This window comes from Fonsecaea multimorphosa (assembly GCF_000836435.1).
Source record: "Fonsecaea multimorphosa CBS 102226 unplaced genomic scaffold supercont1.13, whole genome shotgun sequence".
Lineage (NCBI taxonomy): Eukaryota > Fungi > Ascomycota > Eurotiomycetes > Chaetothyriales > Herpotrichiellaceae > Fonsecaea > Fonsecaea multimorphosa.
Window position 1 is genome coordinate 445,264 of NW_015971647.1, and position 12,372 is coordinate 457,635.

Below are 12,372 nucleotides of genomic sequence, written 5' to 3' on the forward strand. Positions count from 1 at the left end.
ACTTTGAGGGAAATCAGTCGCCTTGGCGAACAGAGCTACTGTAACTGCTCCAAAAATCTGGTATTAGGCTAAATGGAAACAATTTGAGGCTACTCACAAGATTCCTCCTCAATCATCACCACAGGCAGGTCCATAGCCGAATGATGACATTGAACAATTCTCCCAAATGGCCGAGTCGTGAATGCGGTGTTCACTCCAGCTGAACGGCTCTTTCGGGGTAGGAGACTGGCTGGCTAAGAATGAGAGTGTTTCCCCGATATATCTTGACTTGTTTTCTCCCTTGCATTTTTGGGGGGAGTCAGTATGATGCTTCTTACTCAGTGAACCTTCTCCTGGCCCCTCCATCATACCATCTTGATGCCCTTGAGAGTGTGCCATAACCCAGAGTCTGCTCAGAGGAGGCAGAGAGATGGTGACTGCCAATCAGACCCTGACCATGTGTTGACCATGGGCTGTCCTGGGTGTGGTAGTGGGAGAAATTCATGAGGGAGCTCTGGGGCCGTGTGTCCATACTGTAACTCGCTCGCTCGGACCAACACATGAGAAGGAAGGTTTGATTGCCCTTGAAAAGGTCGCTTGGGAGATCAGAATCCATCCACCCCGGGGCGAAAGCCTAGAACGAGTCGATTGGGTGCGTCCTTTTTTCTCCTTGATCCTCAGATAATTCAAACTTGGCAACGTTGGCGTAGTCCCTCTCGCCATAGTGATGCATCTTTTCATCTCACATCTCGAAGCAGTCGTGGCGGTCTCAGGCGGAGATAAACCGCTCGCTAGCTTCATCAGGTAATCCAAATGCCAAAGTAGGCAACTCCGCATTGATGCCAACGCCGATAATGCCGCGTTCTTGGCCCGTGAGATTTTGAGTTGAGTTTGAAACGGTCGCCATAGACTAGAAACAAGCCAAGCCAGAGGTGAAAAGCCCTTTGGGTGTCAAACGCACCGGGTGCTGCGAGACGAAGTCGGGATCCTGGGGCGCCTTGAAAAAGCCAAAACTTGCTCGACCCTCAGTACTTACTGTAGCACTCAGCTCGGAGGGAAAAGACTAAATTGCTGCTGTTCTTATCGAGATCATCCTGTTCCATGGCACTTTTTTTTTTAGATCGACTGGTTGGGTGAGGAAGTGGAAGGTGAATTTTTAATGTCACATACGGGGTTGATGCTGGTGGTGAATAAGGTCAAAGATAATGCTACCTGTATGGAGATACCGAACCCACCCTCCCCTTACAGTCACATTACAACTGTCTTTCGACCAAAGGCCAAGGAAAAGGTGAGTCATAATTGCCTATTAAGCCTAGTGTGCTAAAATCTAGTCAACGAATCATCGTTCGGTGTCACGGGATCCCGTATTGCCAATACAGTACAGCTCGACGAACTGATTCTCATGACTCAATTAGATTCATTGCTCATATACCTCCTGTCAGCAAATAAGCGACCACGTGATGACCGATGTTCAACATTGCCTTCGACACGCTCAGCCTCATTACGACCATGACTGCACCTCTGAGCCGCACTTCGTTCTGCTTGAGCACTCTTCGTTATACACCCTTCATCTTCTTCTACACGAATATCGCCGTAGCTCCATTATTATAGTTTGCACACGCTATCAACGAATTTTCGTAATTACACAATCACAGGCTCCCGGTCACACGACCTGAAACCGATCGCGAAAGCCATTGCAATCCGATCCCCTCAGATGAGCTCATCTTAAACAGCCTCCCTCGGCGGCCTACCTCTGTGAGGTCTTCACGACACCGCATCGTGGCGGTGGCTGTCCAGCAGAGGATTCTTTATTCCTCTTTCACCACGCACGTACTCTTGACTGCCGCTCGCTATCGGAGTTGGATTTATGCGATTATACAGCAGATGAATTTGCGAATGTTGAGATCACGGAGTACAATATTCTTTACTACCTTGCTATTACGATTTCTCTAATCTAAATGATATGGATTACTTCTTCAACAACGCCTTCAAACCATTGTAAAGATGTTTGCCAAAAACGTTCTGCTATACCAATCCTTTGAAATGTCCTCGTCCCTTCTATTGATACTTCGGCCAAAAGCAAAGCACAGAGCGAATCTGGGTCGTCCTCGCTTGTTTCACTTGTCGGTGTTTCCACCTTCGAATCATCGCTATCTTCACTCGTAACCGGCAGACACCATGTGGGGACAGACACTGAAGGGGGCTGCGTGTCCAAAAAGGCATAGCATAAACGCTCGCCAGTTTTAGCGTCAAAAAGCGCATTGCCACTCACAAGAGCAGGTTTGAGAAGTCCCCTTACCGTGAGAGTCCCTGCCAAAACTCCGCCAAAAACATTTGATCTGTCGCGTAATGTGACATCGCAGCTTAGGATGGTCAACATCGGCGCAGTAGATGGATAAGGCGCAGGATGGAATCCAATTGGTCCGTCCATCGATGCCCATGACCATGACGGAGCACGATATCGGGATACTCTGCAACAAGGCGTCTCTGGAGAGCCCAAGGATGTCCAAAGCAATTGCGTGAGGAGAAACTTGCCCCAGAGGCCGGCGTAATAGGGCGATGCTAGTACTGTACTGAATTCTTTGGCTATACCTCCAATAGCCGGAAGTTTATCGCTAGGATCCGACAGCACCCTTTTAGAATATGTTTGTACGATATCTGCCCAACGATGGCATAGACGATGTACAGCGGGAGTGATAGTGAGAGCGCCACGTCGTGGTAAGATAGACGAATATAGGCGAACATCGGAACGGTATGGTCGCTCGATTGGTCCGATATTGCTTTCGTGGACTGAGTCGCACCGCCATTCTAAGGCGGGTATTCCAGAAAAAAAGCTCATAATACGAGGGGAAAGGAGACGTTCTTGTAAGGTCCAGGCTCTGTGACTGATTGGCTGTTCGTCCAGGTGGATATGTGGGATCTTCTGTAGGGTGAACACAAACTTGTTTCCTTGTGGTAGTTGGAATGGAATATTCCAGGAAGGCCAAACGCACGGGCCCCAGTTCACAAAACCATCGCTTACACTCCTGGCTTTAGAAGCAATGATGGTCAAGAATGAATGTTTGTATATCTCGCCCATGTTGCCAATTTCCCTTTGTTTGTCATCATCGCTGTCCTGTAGAATGCAATAAGCATCCACCCAAATAAAGCGGACGCCGAGCGCACGGGCAATGCCGATGAAATCTCGAATGGTGGGAGGTAAATTGGACTCCTCAATCGCCTGCGCATATTCGTGATGATTCTCGGTTGTCAACTTTGCAGGCTGAAGCTGGCCCCAGCGATAGCTCAAAGCCATGTAGCGGCCATATGCTCCATTACTTGTGCTGAGTTTGAGATTTGGTGTACCGTCTTCTTGTAGAATTTCAAGAACGCGAGTGGGAAGGACCGTTTCACCCAGATCCTGACAGTCTGCATGGAATTTCATGCAGTCGTCGAGCCATCTTCTAGCAAATTCAAGATGTGGTGTTCGAATTTCAGGTCGAATTACCAATTCCAGGGATTTGCCCCAAAAAGCGATTGGTCCCGACCCCATGAAATAGATGTCGAATCGTATAAACTCATGTATCAATTTTGCATGGTCGACAACAGCTTTGAGAGTAAATGTGCAAATCGGTCTTCCCCACACATCTTCGTTGAACCGGTAACTCTCATCTCCCTGACGGCCAACAAAATCGCCCTCTAGCAAGACTGAGCGAAGCAAGGCACACACGTGACAATCGGTTTGGGAAATCGAACGGAGCCTGGTCAGAGCTTTCTGGAAATTCAAACCGGCCTCGAACAAGGTCGCAAGCGCTGCTGGCTGGAACAAGATCAGCCGGCAATCTGTGCAGATGATTTCCAAGGTTTCGGCGTCTTCATTTGGGATTTGTAAGTCAGATTCCTCTCGTGCCATGGAGATGACCTGGTCTGACAGGGTGGTTTGAATGGACCCAAAGAATTTGATACTGTCTTTTCTAAGATGCGATTGTCGTCAAAATCTGCGGTGTATCATAGCATCTAGGTCAGTGCGTAAGTTTTATTACAAGAGAAAGAACTGACTCTCTTGCTCCCTGCTACTGTTAAGAGAGGTAGGACGTAAGTATAGTGCTGTTGCCTAAAAAACATTAGGCACCTGCAGGTCAAAAATGGTCAACGCCAAGAATAATAATTACGCCCATCATTGTAATATTAAGTACCGTATTCAGTTAATGCGAACGATGATTCGTTGACTTGGGATTTATAATTTTACCTAGATAGGGGGACAAGACCCATTTCCGGTTTAGCTTTGGGCCGAAAGAAAGTCAGAATATATCCGCAAAGGGGGAGGGTGGTTTCAGGAACGACTGTAATAATGCGAGTAGACACTTCATTCTGGGGGGATAGCGGGCGGAGTCGCCCCCGCTCATGTAGGTATATTAATATACACTCCGTATGGTGTACGATGCACTGTCAGACACTATGTGCCTGCAACGACTGGCAACGTCCAACTTTGTGAATGGCGCAAAAAATGCTGTTGCCAATCACCATGTCGGCCTCTGCCAAGGAGGTTACATACCTCGCCACCGCACGGGTGCATCAGGCCTCCTCCCGTTAGGCGGCCAGGTGAGAGGTATGAGACCTGATGTCGCTTGTCAGGTGCTCGGGCAAGAGTCAATCGCTTTGTCCGCACAAAAGGACGGTTCGCTGCTTGCTCGGGCCTGGGGACCATCCAAGCAGCGCCAAATGTCTCAACGTTAGGGCGTCTCATAGATATATATATTTCCTTCTGGATATGTTTGACGACCAGTAAGCCACAGATCGGCGCAGGATGTGATTGATACTGCACGTCCATACACCCACAACCTATATTCTCCACTTGCACGACGGAAGGAGTGACATCTCTCCGCAAAACGAAGCAGAACACGCACTCAACAGGTCCGGGTCCACCACATAGGATCTCTTGCGCCATGCGTGTTCTGATCATCGGCGGCGGATTTGGCGGCCTCTGCCTAGCGAACGGCCTGCAACAAGAGCCAGGCATCGAAGTCCAAGTGTTTGAGAGGCACGAGGATCCCAGACACGAGCTCGCCGGCTACGGGATTCACGTTGGCTCCGACGGCAAGCGGGCACTACAGCGCTGTCTAGACCGGGAGAGCTGGGACCGTTTCCTGGCTGCATCGACCCCAGCGGGTGCCCAGTGGGCGTTCCGGGACACGCAACTGCGCCTGCTAGCCTTGCGGGACGATGCGAGAATTTCAGGCAAACCGGAGAGCGAGGTCGAGAGAAGAGCCGCGCACCGGGCGGAATTCCGAGATATCCTGCTAAAAGGCCTGGCTCGTCGAAGCGACGGGACCGTCATGGTACACTGGGGCAAATCCTTCACGCACTATGAGCACCTCGACGGCGGACGAGTTCGCGCTCACTTCGCCGACACGACGAGTGCCGAGGGCGACATCCTCATTGGAGCGGACGGCAGCAAATCCAAGGTCCGCGAGCAACGACTCCCGGACCTGTGCCGAGAAGAGCTCGGCGTCGTCATCATTTGCGGACGGTACCAATTGGACGAGCAACGCGTGCAGAACTTACCGACGCTCATGACAGACGGTTCACTGAACAACATCATCCCGTCCGGCAAAGGCTGGTTGTTCATAGCCTCGTTCCCCTCGACGGAAGGGGAGCGTGGGCCCGTCGAGAATTACACCCTGTGGGCCTACGTGGTGCCCAAGGCGGAGACGCCCACGGATCCCAAAGCTCTCTCGCCATCACAGCTGTGTGACATGGCTCTATCCGGTGTTCAAGGCTGGGCGGCACCGCTGGTAACCGTGGTCAGGGATGCAGATCTCTCGACAGTCTCCCCAATAGTCCTGCGCTCGATGCCTCATTTATCTCCGTGGGAAACAAACAGCGTATCGCTTCTCGGTGACGCGATCCATAACATGACGCCCATGGCGGGAGTCGGAGCCAACATTGCCCTTCGCGATGCTCAGGTCTTGACCGATCTCCTCATCGACGCACATCGAGGCAGCACCAGCATCCTGGATGCTCTGGCAACATATGAGGATAGGATGAGGCAGTATGCGAATGCGGCGGTGGCACTTTCGCGGCAGATTGCTGAAGGCGCGAGTTCCAGTCAGAGGATACAAAGATGGTTGTTCCATTTTCTGCTGCGGTTGGCGCAGGCGAGTCCGGTGGTGATGAGAGCAACGATCGGCAGAGGAGCTTTGGCAGACTGATCACCACATTGCAACAACAACCATGTGAGGCAAAGAGCCTGCCATTACTCGACAATCCTCAAGACTTGACTTTGACGGGGTGCGGAGGAAAGGATTGGCGTGTGGTTTCCCGCTCTTGTACCGCCCATCCACAGCATTCAAGAATGACTCCTCCTTTTCAATAAAGTCGAAGTTTAAGGAGGCTTAAACTGGATCGAGAGAAAGCATTGTTGAATCACGGTGAGAAGGGTAGAATCTTGTCGTCGCATCGCAAGGAGAAGACGCCGGAGGTGAAGTCGCTATGGTCGAAAAATGGTCTCGCCTGCGCATCAGGAGGAAGACAAAGCCAGCGACAGTGATCCCGAATGTCGTTGCGGGTGAGGGATGCTCTGGGCAGGTGTCGATATTGTGTCCAGTGTCCAAATGTGCAGCCAGCAAGCCAGCAAGCAAACTGGCGCCTATCCATTCTTGTGCAGCTCAGCGCCGCTTTAAGAACTCGATGCTCTGCAAACAGATTCACGTATCCTCAAACCGGGACCAAACGCGTGGAATATGGCACTTCCAGGACTTCTTTCAAGACCATCAGCTCGCATACAAGCCCTGAAACGACCTTGCAGAGTGTGTGGAAGTGGTTGTCTGTCTCTTTGTGGCAGGACAAAGCGCCTCTTTCCTTTGACGTCCGGAAAGGGAGCACAAGGCTCCGACCCCTTTTCACCATGACTGACAGAATCCAGTCCAAGATCATCCAGGGAATTGTCAAGCAGAGTTCCATCGAGGTACCCGTCAATGGACTCCGCGTCATGTTCGAGTTGCTGTGTGCAAGCAAGCGTCTCTCTTGCACATTAGATACGTTCGCTCAACTCAGCCAAGAGGGTAATAGACTGACAGAGTCCTGACGTCGTTCAAGCAGTCTTCTAATAGTGTTTGCACAGACCTCCGGAATCTCACTCGACCTTTTTTGTGCTGTGTCCAAAGTCATTGGGTACCAGGGTTACTCCCTTCGCCGAGCGGCCATCGCTGCCTCAGACACGATATCATGGAACTCATTTTTGCGGCTCGTTCTAACGACTTCGATTTCGAACGCATCAAACCTCTTCTAATCTCAACCCTCGGTAGCGATCCAGACAGTACAGTTTTCTGGGATCAAGTCTATAATGCCGTCACCCCACCGGACCAAGCTTGTGGGCCGATTCCTCCCTCGCCTCCAAATGCCTCCTGGCTACTCAATAGGACTAACTTCTCGAACTCTCCAAATAACCGCCAAATTTTGAATGGTATTCTCAAGCGAGTCCTGGGTGCTATCTATGCCGGAATCCTCCAATTCGACGAAGCATTCTTTGGGGCGTTGGCAGATCTTGTGTTGCTATCCGGACGCATCTTCACGACGCGGGCAGACTACAACAATCTTCCAAACAGAGGCATTCGAGACACCTTATTGCATTGCCAGGTCGACTCCACTGAAGGCTTCTATCGTTTTTTGCGCGAGGGCAACTACGAAAAGAGAGTCATCTATGTCGACATACTGGACATCAGCATTATCCCCGAGGACTCGAGAACGTCCGGTTATGAGCTTGTTCGTAACCTATCGCAACTCAGCGGATGGTTCGAGGAGTGGGATACGTTGACAGTCTTGAAGATCGGTAAGGAGATTTACTGCGTCCAAGATCATTTCAGCCCCCATGAAATACCTCCGAAGAAAGTAGTGAGAGACTACCCATTCTTCGACATTCTCGATCTTCGCCTCGTGGCTCGCCTGACACCAACCGTCACGTACGTTGATAACGGATCAGAATTATGCTATCTGAAGATGGCGCCTTTTCGCTCGGACGTTGACGCGGTTTCTCAAGAACTGGAGGCCTATCACGTTCTGGCAAGAAGAAATCCGCGGCTGAGACGTGAGTTCCTTGGCTATGCGTTTGAAGGACCACGTGAACGTGTCGTCGGATACCTTGTAAAAGCAACACATGCGCCGACAGCCCAACATTTCCAATCTGGAGGAGTTTGAGAAAGCACTTGGGAAAGTTACACGCCTGTGGTCACCGTCTGTGCACATCGATCTCCACAGGCGTAAGATCTTTCTCACCGCCCAGGGCCCGAGATCCATTAATTTCGAGACTCCGTCTCCGCCTCCGCCTGGCCACCTCTGACGCTGGACTGCAATGGAAGAGCAGGAATTTGATCGCCTCCAAGAGGCCTTGCTGGATGATTGTAGCATCGACGTGGACGGAGTCGACGAGTAGCAGCCCTCGAACTGTCTGAAGTCAAGTGATTGATGAATACCACTAGGCTTCCAGAATAACATGCGCCAGCACAGCTGAGATATGCGGTGTGTATTCTAGATACGGTAGACTTCGAAAGTCGCCACTGGTCCAAGTAACGGCGAGAGAGTCCTGCCTTAGAGCCCAGCCTTCCTTCTCAACGTCCCTTTCCTGCTCCATAATCGTGAGTGATTCGTCCAGCAGCTAGTTTCAAGCCGATGTAACAACTCAAAAATTTCCGAATCTCGCACATGCGGTCATGAATCATACTCCTCGTCGCCACACAATTCCCAGGGTCGTCCATGTGGCGGTGTATCCATGCGGCACAGGAGCAGCACACCCAAATGAGAAAGTCATGCTTCGTCCGATCATTATCCTCACGGATTCTATACGGGAGGATGTTGAGATGCCTCGTTTCGATGATGTCTTCTAACTTATCTCAATCTGCCAAGGTATGATAATTGATAGACTATTGGTGGCGGATGAGGCTTGGTTACCTGTACAAGGCTCGATATAAACTCGCGCCGCCAAGGCTCGGGGGCCCTGCATATCTGACTGCTTTCACCGACTAAAGTACAGCCAAATCGCCACTAACGCTCCTCCAGGTGAATGCAAGTCCGACTAGATAGGACGGGGGAAGCTGGGGTAGTATGTCAAGTATGGACACGAAGTCAGCTGAAGTGTCGTGTAGCATCATGCTTCACCGGCCTTGCTGACTGCGCGTGCGGCTGAATTTCAGTAAACAGATCCTTACTCGGCTGAATAAATGTACAATTATCCTCATGATCACCGACTTTGCTGACTACGGCATCACCAGAAACGTGGGAGGAAGGGTGTAGTCATGCAGAGATTGGCTAGATTCAAACATCGACCGCCGGCTGCGTTTCGTACAAGCCCTAATTGCAGGCCAATATCAAAAGGATCAAAGTGCTCTGTGAAGGACTAGTAGTCAGTTTCGTATTCGAGATCGTCTACAATGTAACATGCTGATTATCTTACAGAGACGTCAAGCACGAAGCATTCTATTTTCATGGTTGGAAAGGAGCACTGTAACCTGAAAGAACGAAGCCCGGTCGCCGAGACCTTCAACGACGAACATGTTATAAAGCAACCGTCCATCTGCCTCTCCATCGTTCTCATCCTTTATCCTACGGCTCGTCTCAACATCTGATCTATAAATCTCGTCGGTTCGCATACCAACATTTCCTTGCCCAGATCAAGATGTTTGTCAAATCATCCGTCCTCTGCTTTGCTGCTGCTTTGACGACGGCATGCGCAGCACGGATCCCGGCCGCTCACAACTATGGGATAGTGACAGCAGCGGAGTATGTCCACGATGCCGAAGGTCAACAGTTCCTGGTCACGGATATCACCAAGGCTAAGCCACACACCCTGGCCCCGTTCACAGCGAACTTCTTTTCCAACTCCTGCAACAACGGCTTCATTGGCCAGGTTCAGGGGCAGGGCGGTGCCAATTGTGTCAAATCCATCCCTGGCACAAAGGGCATCGCTCTCCTCAGCCAGCCAGCGGGTTGCCAAGGTAAGCGGCTCCATTCTTTTGCAATCCATGTCACCCGAGAAGATGTCGGAGCTAGTGGGCTAACCACGGTACCGCAGTCACGGTGTATACGGATGACAACTGCAGCAGCGGCGCTACTCTTCTCAGCGTGGGGCAATGTCTCCAGGAGACAGAGACCGGCATTCCATCATATTCGATTGATGGTAACTGCTAGACATCTTCACGGCCAATCATCTCTTCGAGTCTACTGGGGCACCGCTCTCGGTGTCATGTTCGTTGTCCTTCAGCACCAATCACTCGTTATGTCAAATTGTGGCGATGGCGCCAGCTTTCACAAGCTAGAGTCATGAAGAAGCCTTGGTATATCTTCAGGCAATCCTGGGAGAGAGTTCATTCCTTAGACTTGGTCAGATAAGCAATATAAGTCCCGTTGGGGGGAAACGGAGAGTCAAATTTGTTTTCTTCTCACTCTTTTTGTCTTTCACACTTTCAGAACCTGCCTGTATCAGCGGCCATCCGCAAAAGCTGTCTGCTCATACTTCGAGTATCCAGGCACATTGAAACCTCGCACGCAGCCAGAGTAAGAGATTGCAATCATACCTAGGTAGCCACGACAGATGTCTTGGTCCTTCCGTTATGGAAAGCATTTTCAGGCAATTTGCTTGATAGACGATGACACGCCAAGGCCAAAATTAGACCCAAGACCCATGGAGACGCGAATCGTGACGCTTGGGCTGGTGGCTCAACTTCATGTTAATTCCACAGGCTGTTTGAAGACATCTGTTAGATACCTAGGTAGCGATATTTGTTAACCCTAACGCGGGGATTGCGGGCATCAATGGGAGTGGAGGGAAGAAACCGAGTTCCGACAATTACTTTACTCGCTTAGCCTACCACCCTACCTCCCCTCGAACTATCCCCGGCGTGGCGCGACTTTGACAGGAAAGGAATCAGACCTCAATCACATGTCATCTGTACCCAATGTGCCTGCCAATTCCTGGCCAATCCTTACTGAATTCGAGAAGCTGCAGTTCTTCACCATCCATGCCAGCAGATTCTAATCACTGTCAGAGTCCTTCAATTCCAGCCCGGCACCCATTTGGAGCAACAATCGCATCTCCCACCTCCCAACAGCTTGCTCACTAATCCCAGACAAATCATAACGAAGGAGCAGCAAGCATCCTGCGGGGCATGTGCCCATCCGTCCCCACACAATATACATGCCTCGTCACGCAATTTTTGGACAAGAACAAACCATCAACTTGTATTAGTAATTAGAGAGTATTGTAAGACATATACTTTGCTTGACTCTTACACTTCCTCTCCAGCGTTTGTTTATCAGCAATCTTTTGTCTTGCCATTTCCTCTCTTATCCTTTTTTCTCCGACCAAGAAAAGAGTAACAAAAAATTCAAAACGGACTGCAGTCAAAAATGGTATCCAACAAATTCTACGCCATTGTAGCTGGTATCGGCCCGGCAACTGGGAGATCGGTCGCTCTGAAATTCGGCGAGTCGTACCCGGTGGTTCTGCTGTCTCGTCGGCCGGAGAGCTATGAGGACGTCGTGGCCCAGATCAACAAGACTGGCGGGAAAGCGATCGGGATCTCTGCCGATGTCACCGACGAGTCGTCTCTCGCTGCCGCATTGGAATCCATCAAGAAGGAGTTTGCGGGCTTGCAACTCGTTGCGGCTGTTTACAACGTCCGACCCAACCTACGGCCGAGCCGCAAACCTTTCCTCGAACTGAGTCTGAAGGATTTGGACACCAGCCTCAACGGCAATGTGTATGTTTTCTCCCTAGGACAACCAACCCCTTTTTGCTCTCGAAGCTCTTTTTAGAAATCTAATGAATGACACGTCACCGTTCTAGCCGTGGCCTCTTCAATTTTGCTCAGGCCCTACTGCCGCTCCTTCTTCAGTCTGTGGAAACTTCTCCATTTCCGCCAACATTGGTTGTCACGGGAGCCACTGCATCCATGCGAGGCTCCATAAACTGGTCCATTATCGCGGCAGGCAAGTCCGCGGGGCGCATCTTGACACAATCTCTGGCCCGGGAGTTTGGTCCCAAGGGTATCCATGTCGCCCATGCCATCATCGACGGCGGCATCAACGAGCCTGATGCAGCACATGCTGCGAGCAACGATGCCACTCCAGATGGAAAACTAAGCCCCTATGCCGTAAGTCGCCCAGTCAATGCGCCCATACAATGTTGGGATAGGAAGTTAACTTTGATTCAAGATTGCCGAAAGCTACTGGAGTCTGCACACGCAGCACAAATCAGCCTGGACGCAAGAAATTGACCTACGACCATTTAACGAGAAATTCTAGACCATGACGTTCGATCAACGGATGCAGGGCAGAAATGCGGTCGCGGCGTAAATGCTGCTTCAGGACTCCCGCATGCTAGTGGCTGTCATGGCAAGTAGGGTCCAGTCCGAGAAATGA

At 50.8% G+C, this 12,372-nt stretch overlaps 5 protein-coding genes across 5 annotated transcripts; 4 read left to right on the forward strand and 1 right to left on the reverse strand.

Moving 5' to 3' along the window:
- Positions 1–1,933: 1,933 nt before the first annotated feature.
- On the reverse strand, positions 1,934–3,871 carry Z520_06862 (uncharacterized protein; the record flags this gene model as incomplete). Its single annotated transcript, XM_016777362.1, has 1 exon — positions 1,934–3,871. The coding sequence occupies one exon, from the start codon at positions 3,869–3,871 to the stop codon at positions 1,934–1,936; it is 1,938 nt and encodes a 645-aa protein (XP_016631533.1).
- Positions 3,872–4,904: 1,033 nt separating this feature from the next.
- On the forward strand, positions 4,905–6,170 carry Z520_06863 (uncharacterized protein; the record flags this gene model as incomplete). Its single annotated transcript, XM_016777363.1, has 1 exon — positions 4,905–6,170. One exon carries the CDS (start codon positions 4,905–4,907, stop codon positions 6,168–6,170), a length of 1,266 nt encoding a protein of 421 aa, XP_016631534.1.
- A 695-nt stretch (positions 6,171–6,865) lies between these two features.
- On the forward strand, positions 6,866–8,154 carry Z520_06864 (uncharacterized protein; the record flags this gene model as incomplete). The annotated part of the gene is made up of 2 exons (XM_016777364.1): positions 6,866–7,022; positions 7,139–8,154. The coding sequence occupies 2 exons, from the start codon at positions 6,866–6,868 to the stop codon at positions 8,152–8,154; spliced, it is 1,173 nt and encodes a 390-aa protein (XP_016631535.1).
- Positions 8,155–9,628: 1,474 nt separating this feature from the next.
- Z520_06865 (uncharacterized protein) lies at positions 9,629–10,140 on the forward strand (the record flags this gene model as incomplete). The annotated part of the gene is made up of 2 exons (XM_016777365.1): positions 9,629–9,947; positions 10,025–10,140. The coding sequence occupies 2 exons, from the start codon at positions 9,629–9,631 to the stop codon at positions 10,138–10,140; spliced, it is 435 nt and encodes a 144-aa protein (XP_016631536.1).
- A 1,218-nt stretch (positions 10,141–11,358) lies between these two features.
- Z520_06866 (uncharacterized protein) lies at positions 11,359–12,255 on the forward strand (the record flags this gene model as incomplete). The annotated part of the gene is made up of 3 exons (XM_016777366.1): positions 11,359–11,711; positions 11,798–12,104; positions 12,166–12,255. 3 exons carry the CDS (start codon positions 11,359–11,361, stop codon positions 12,253–12,255), a joined length of 750 nt encoding a protein of 249 aa, XP_016631537.1.
- Positions 12,256–12,372: the final 117 nt, after the last annotated feature.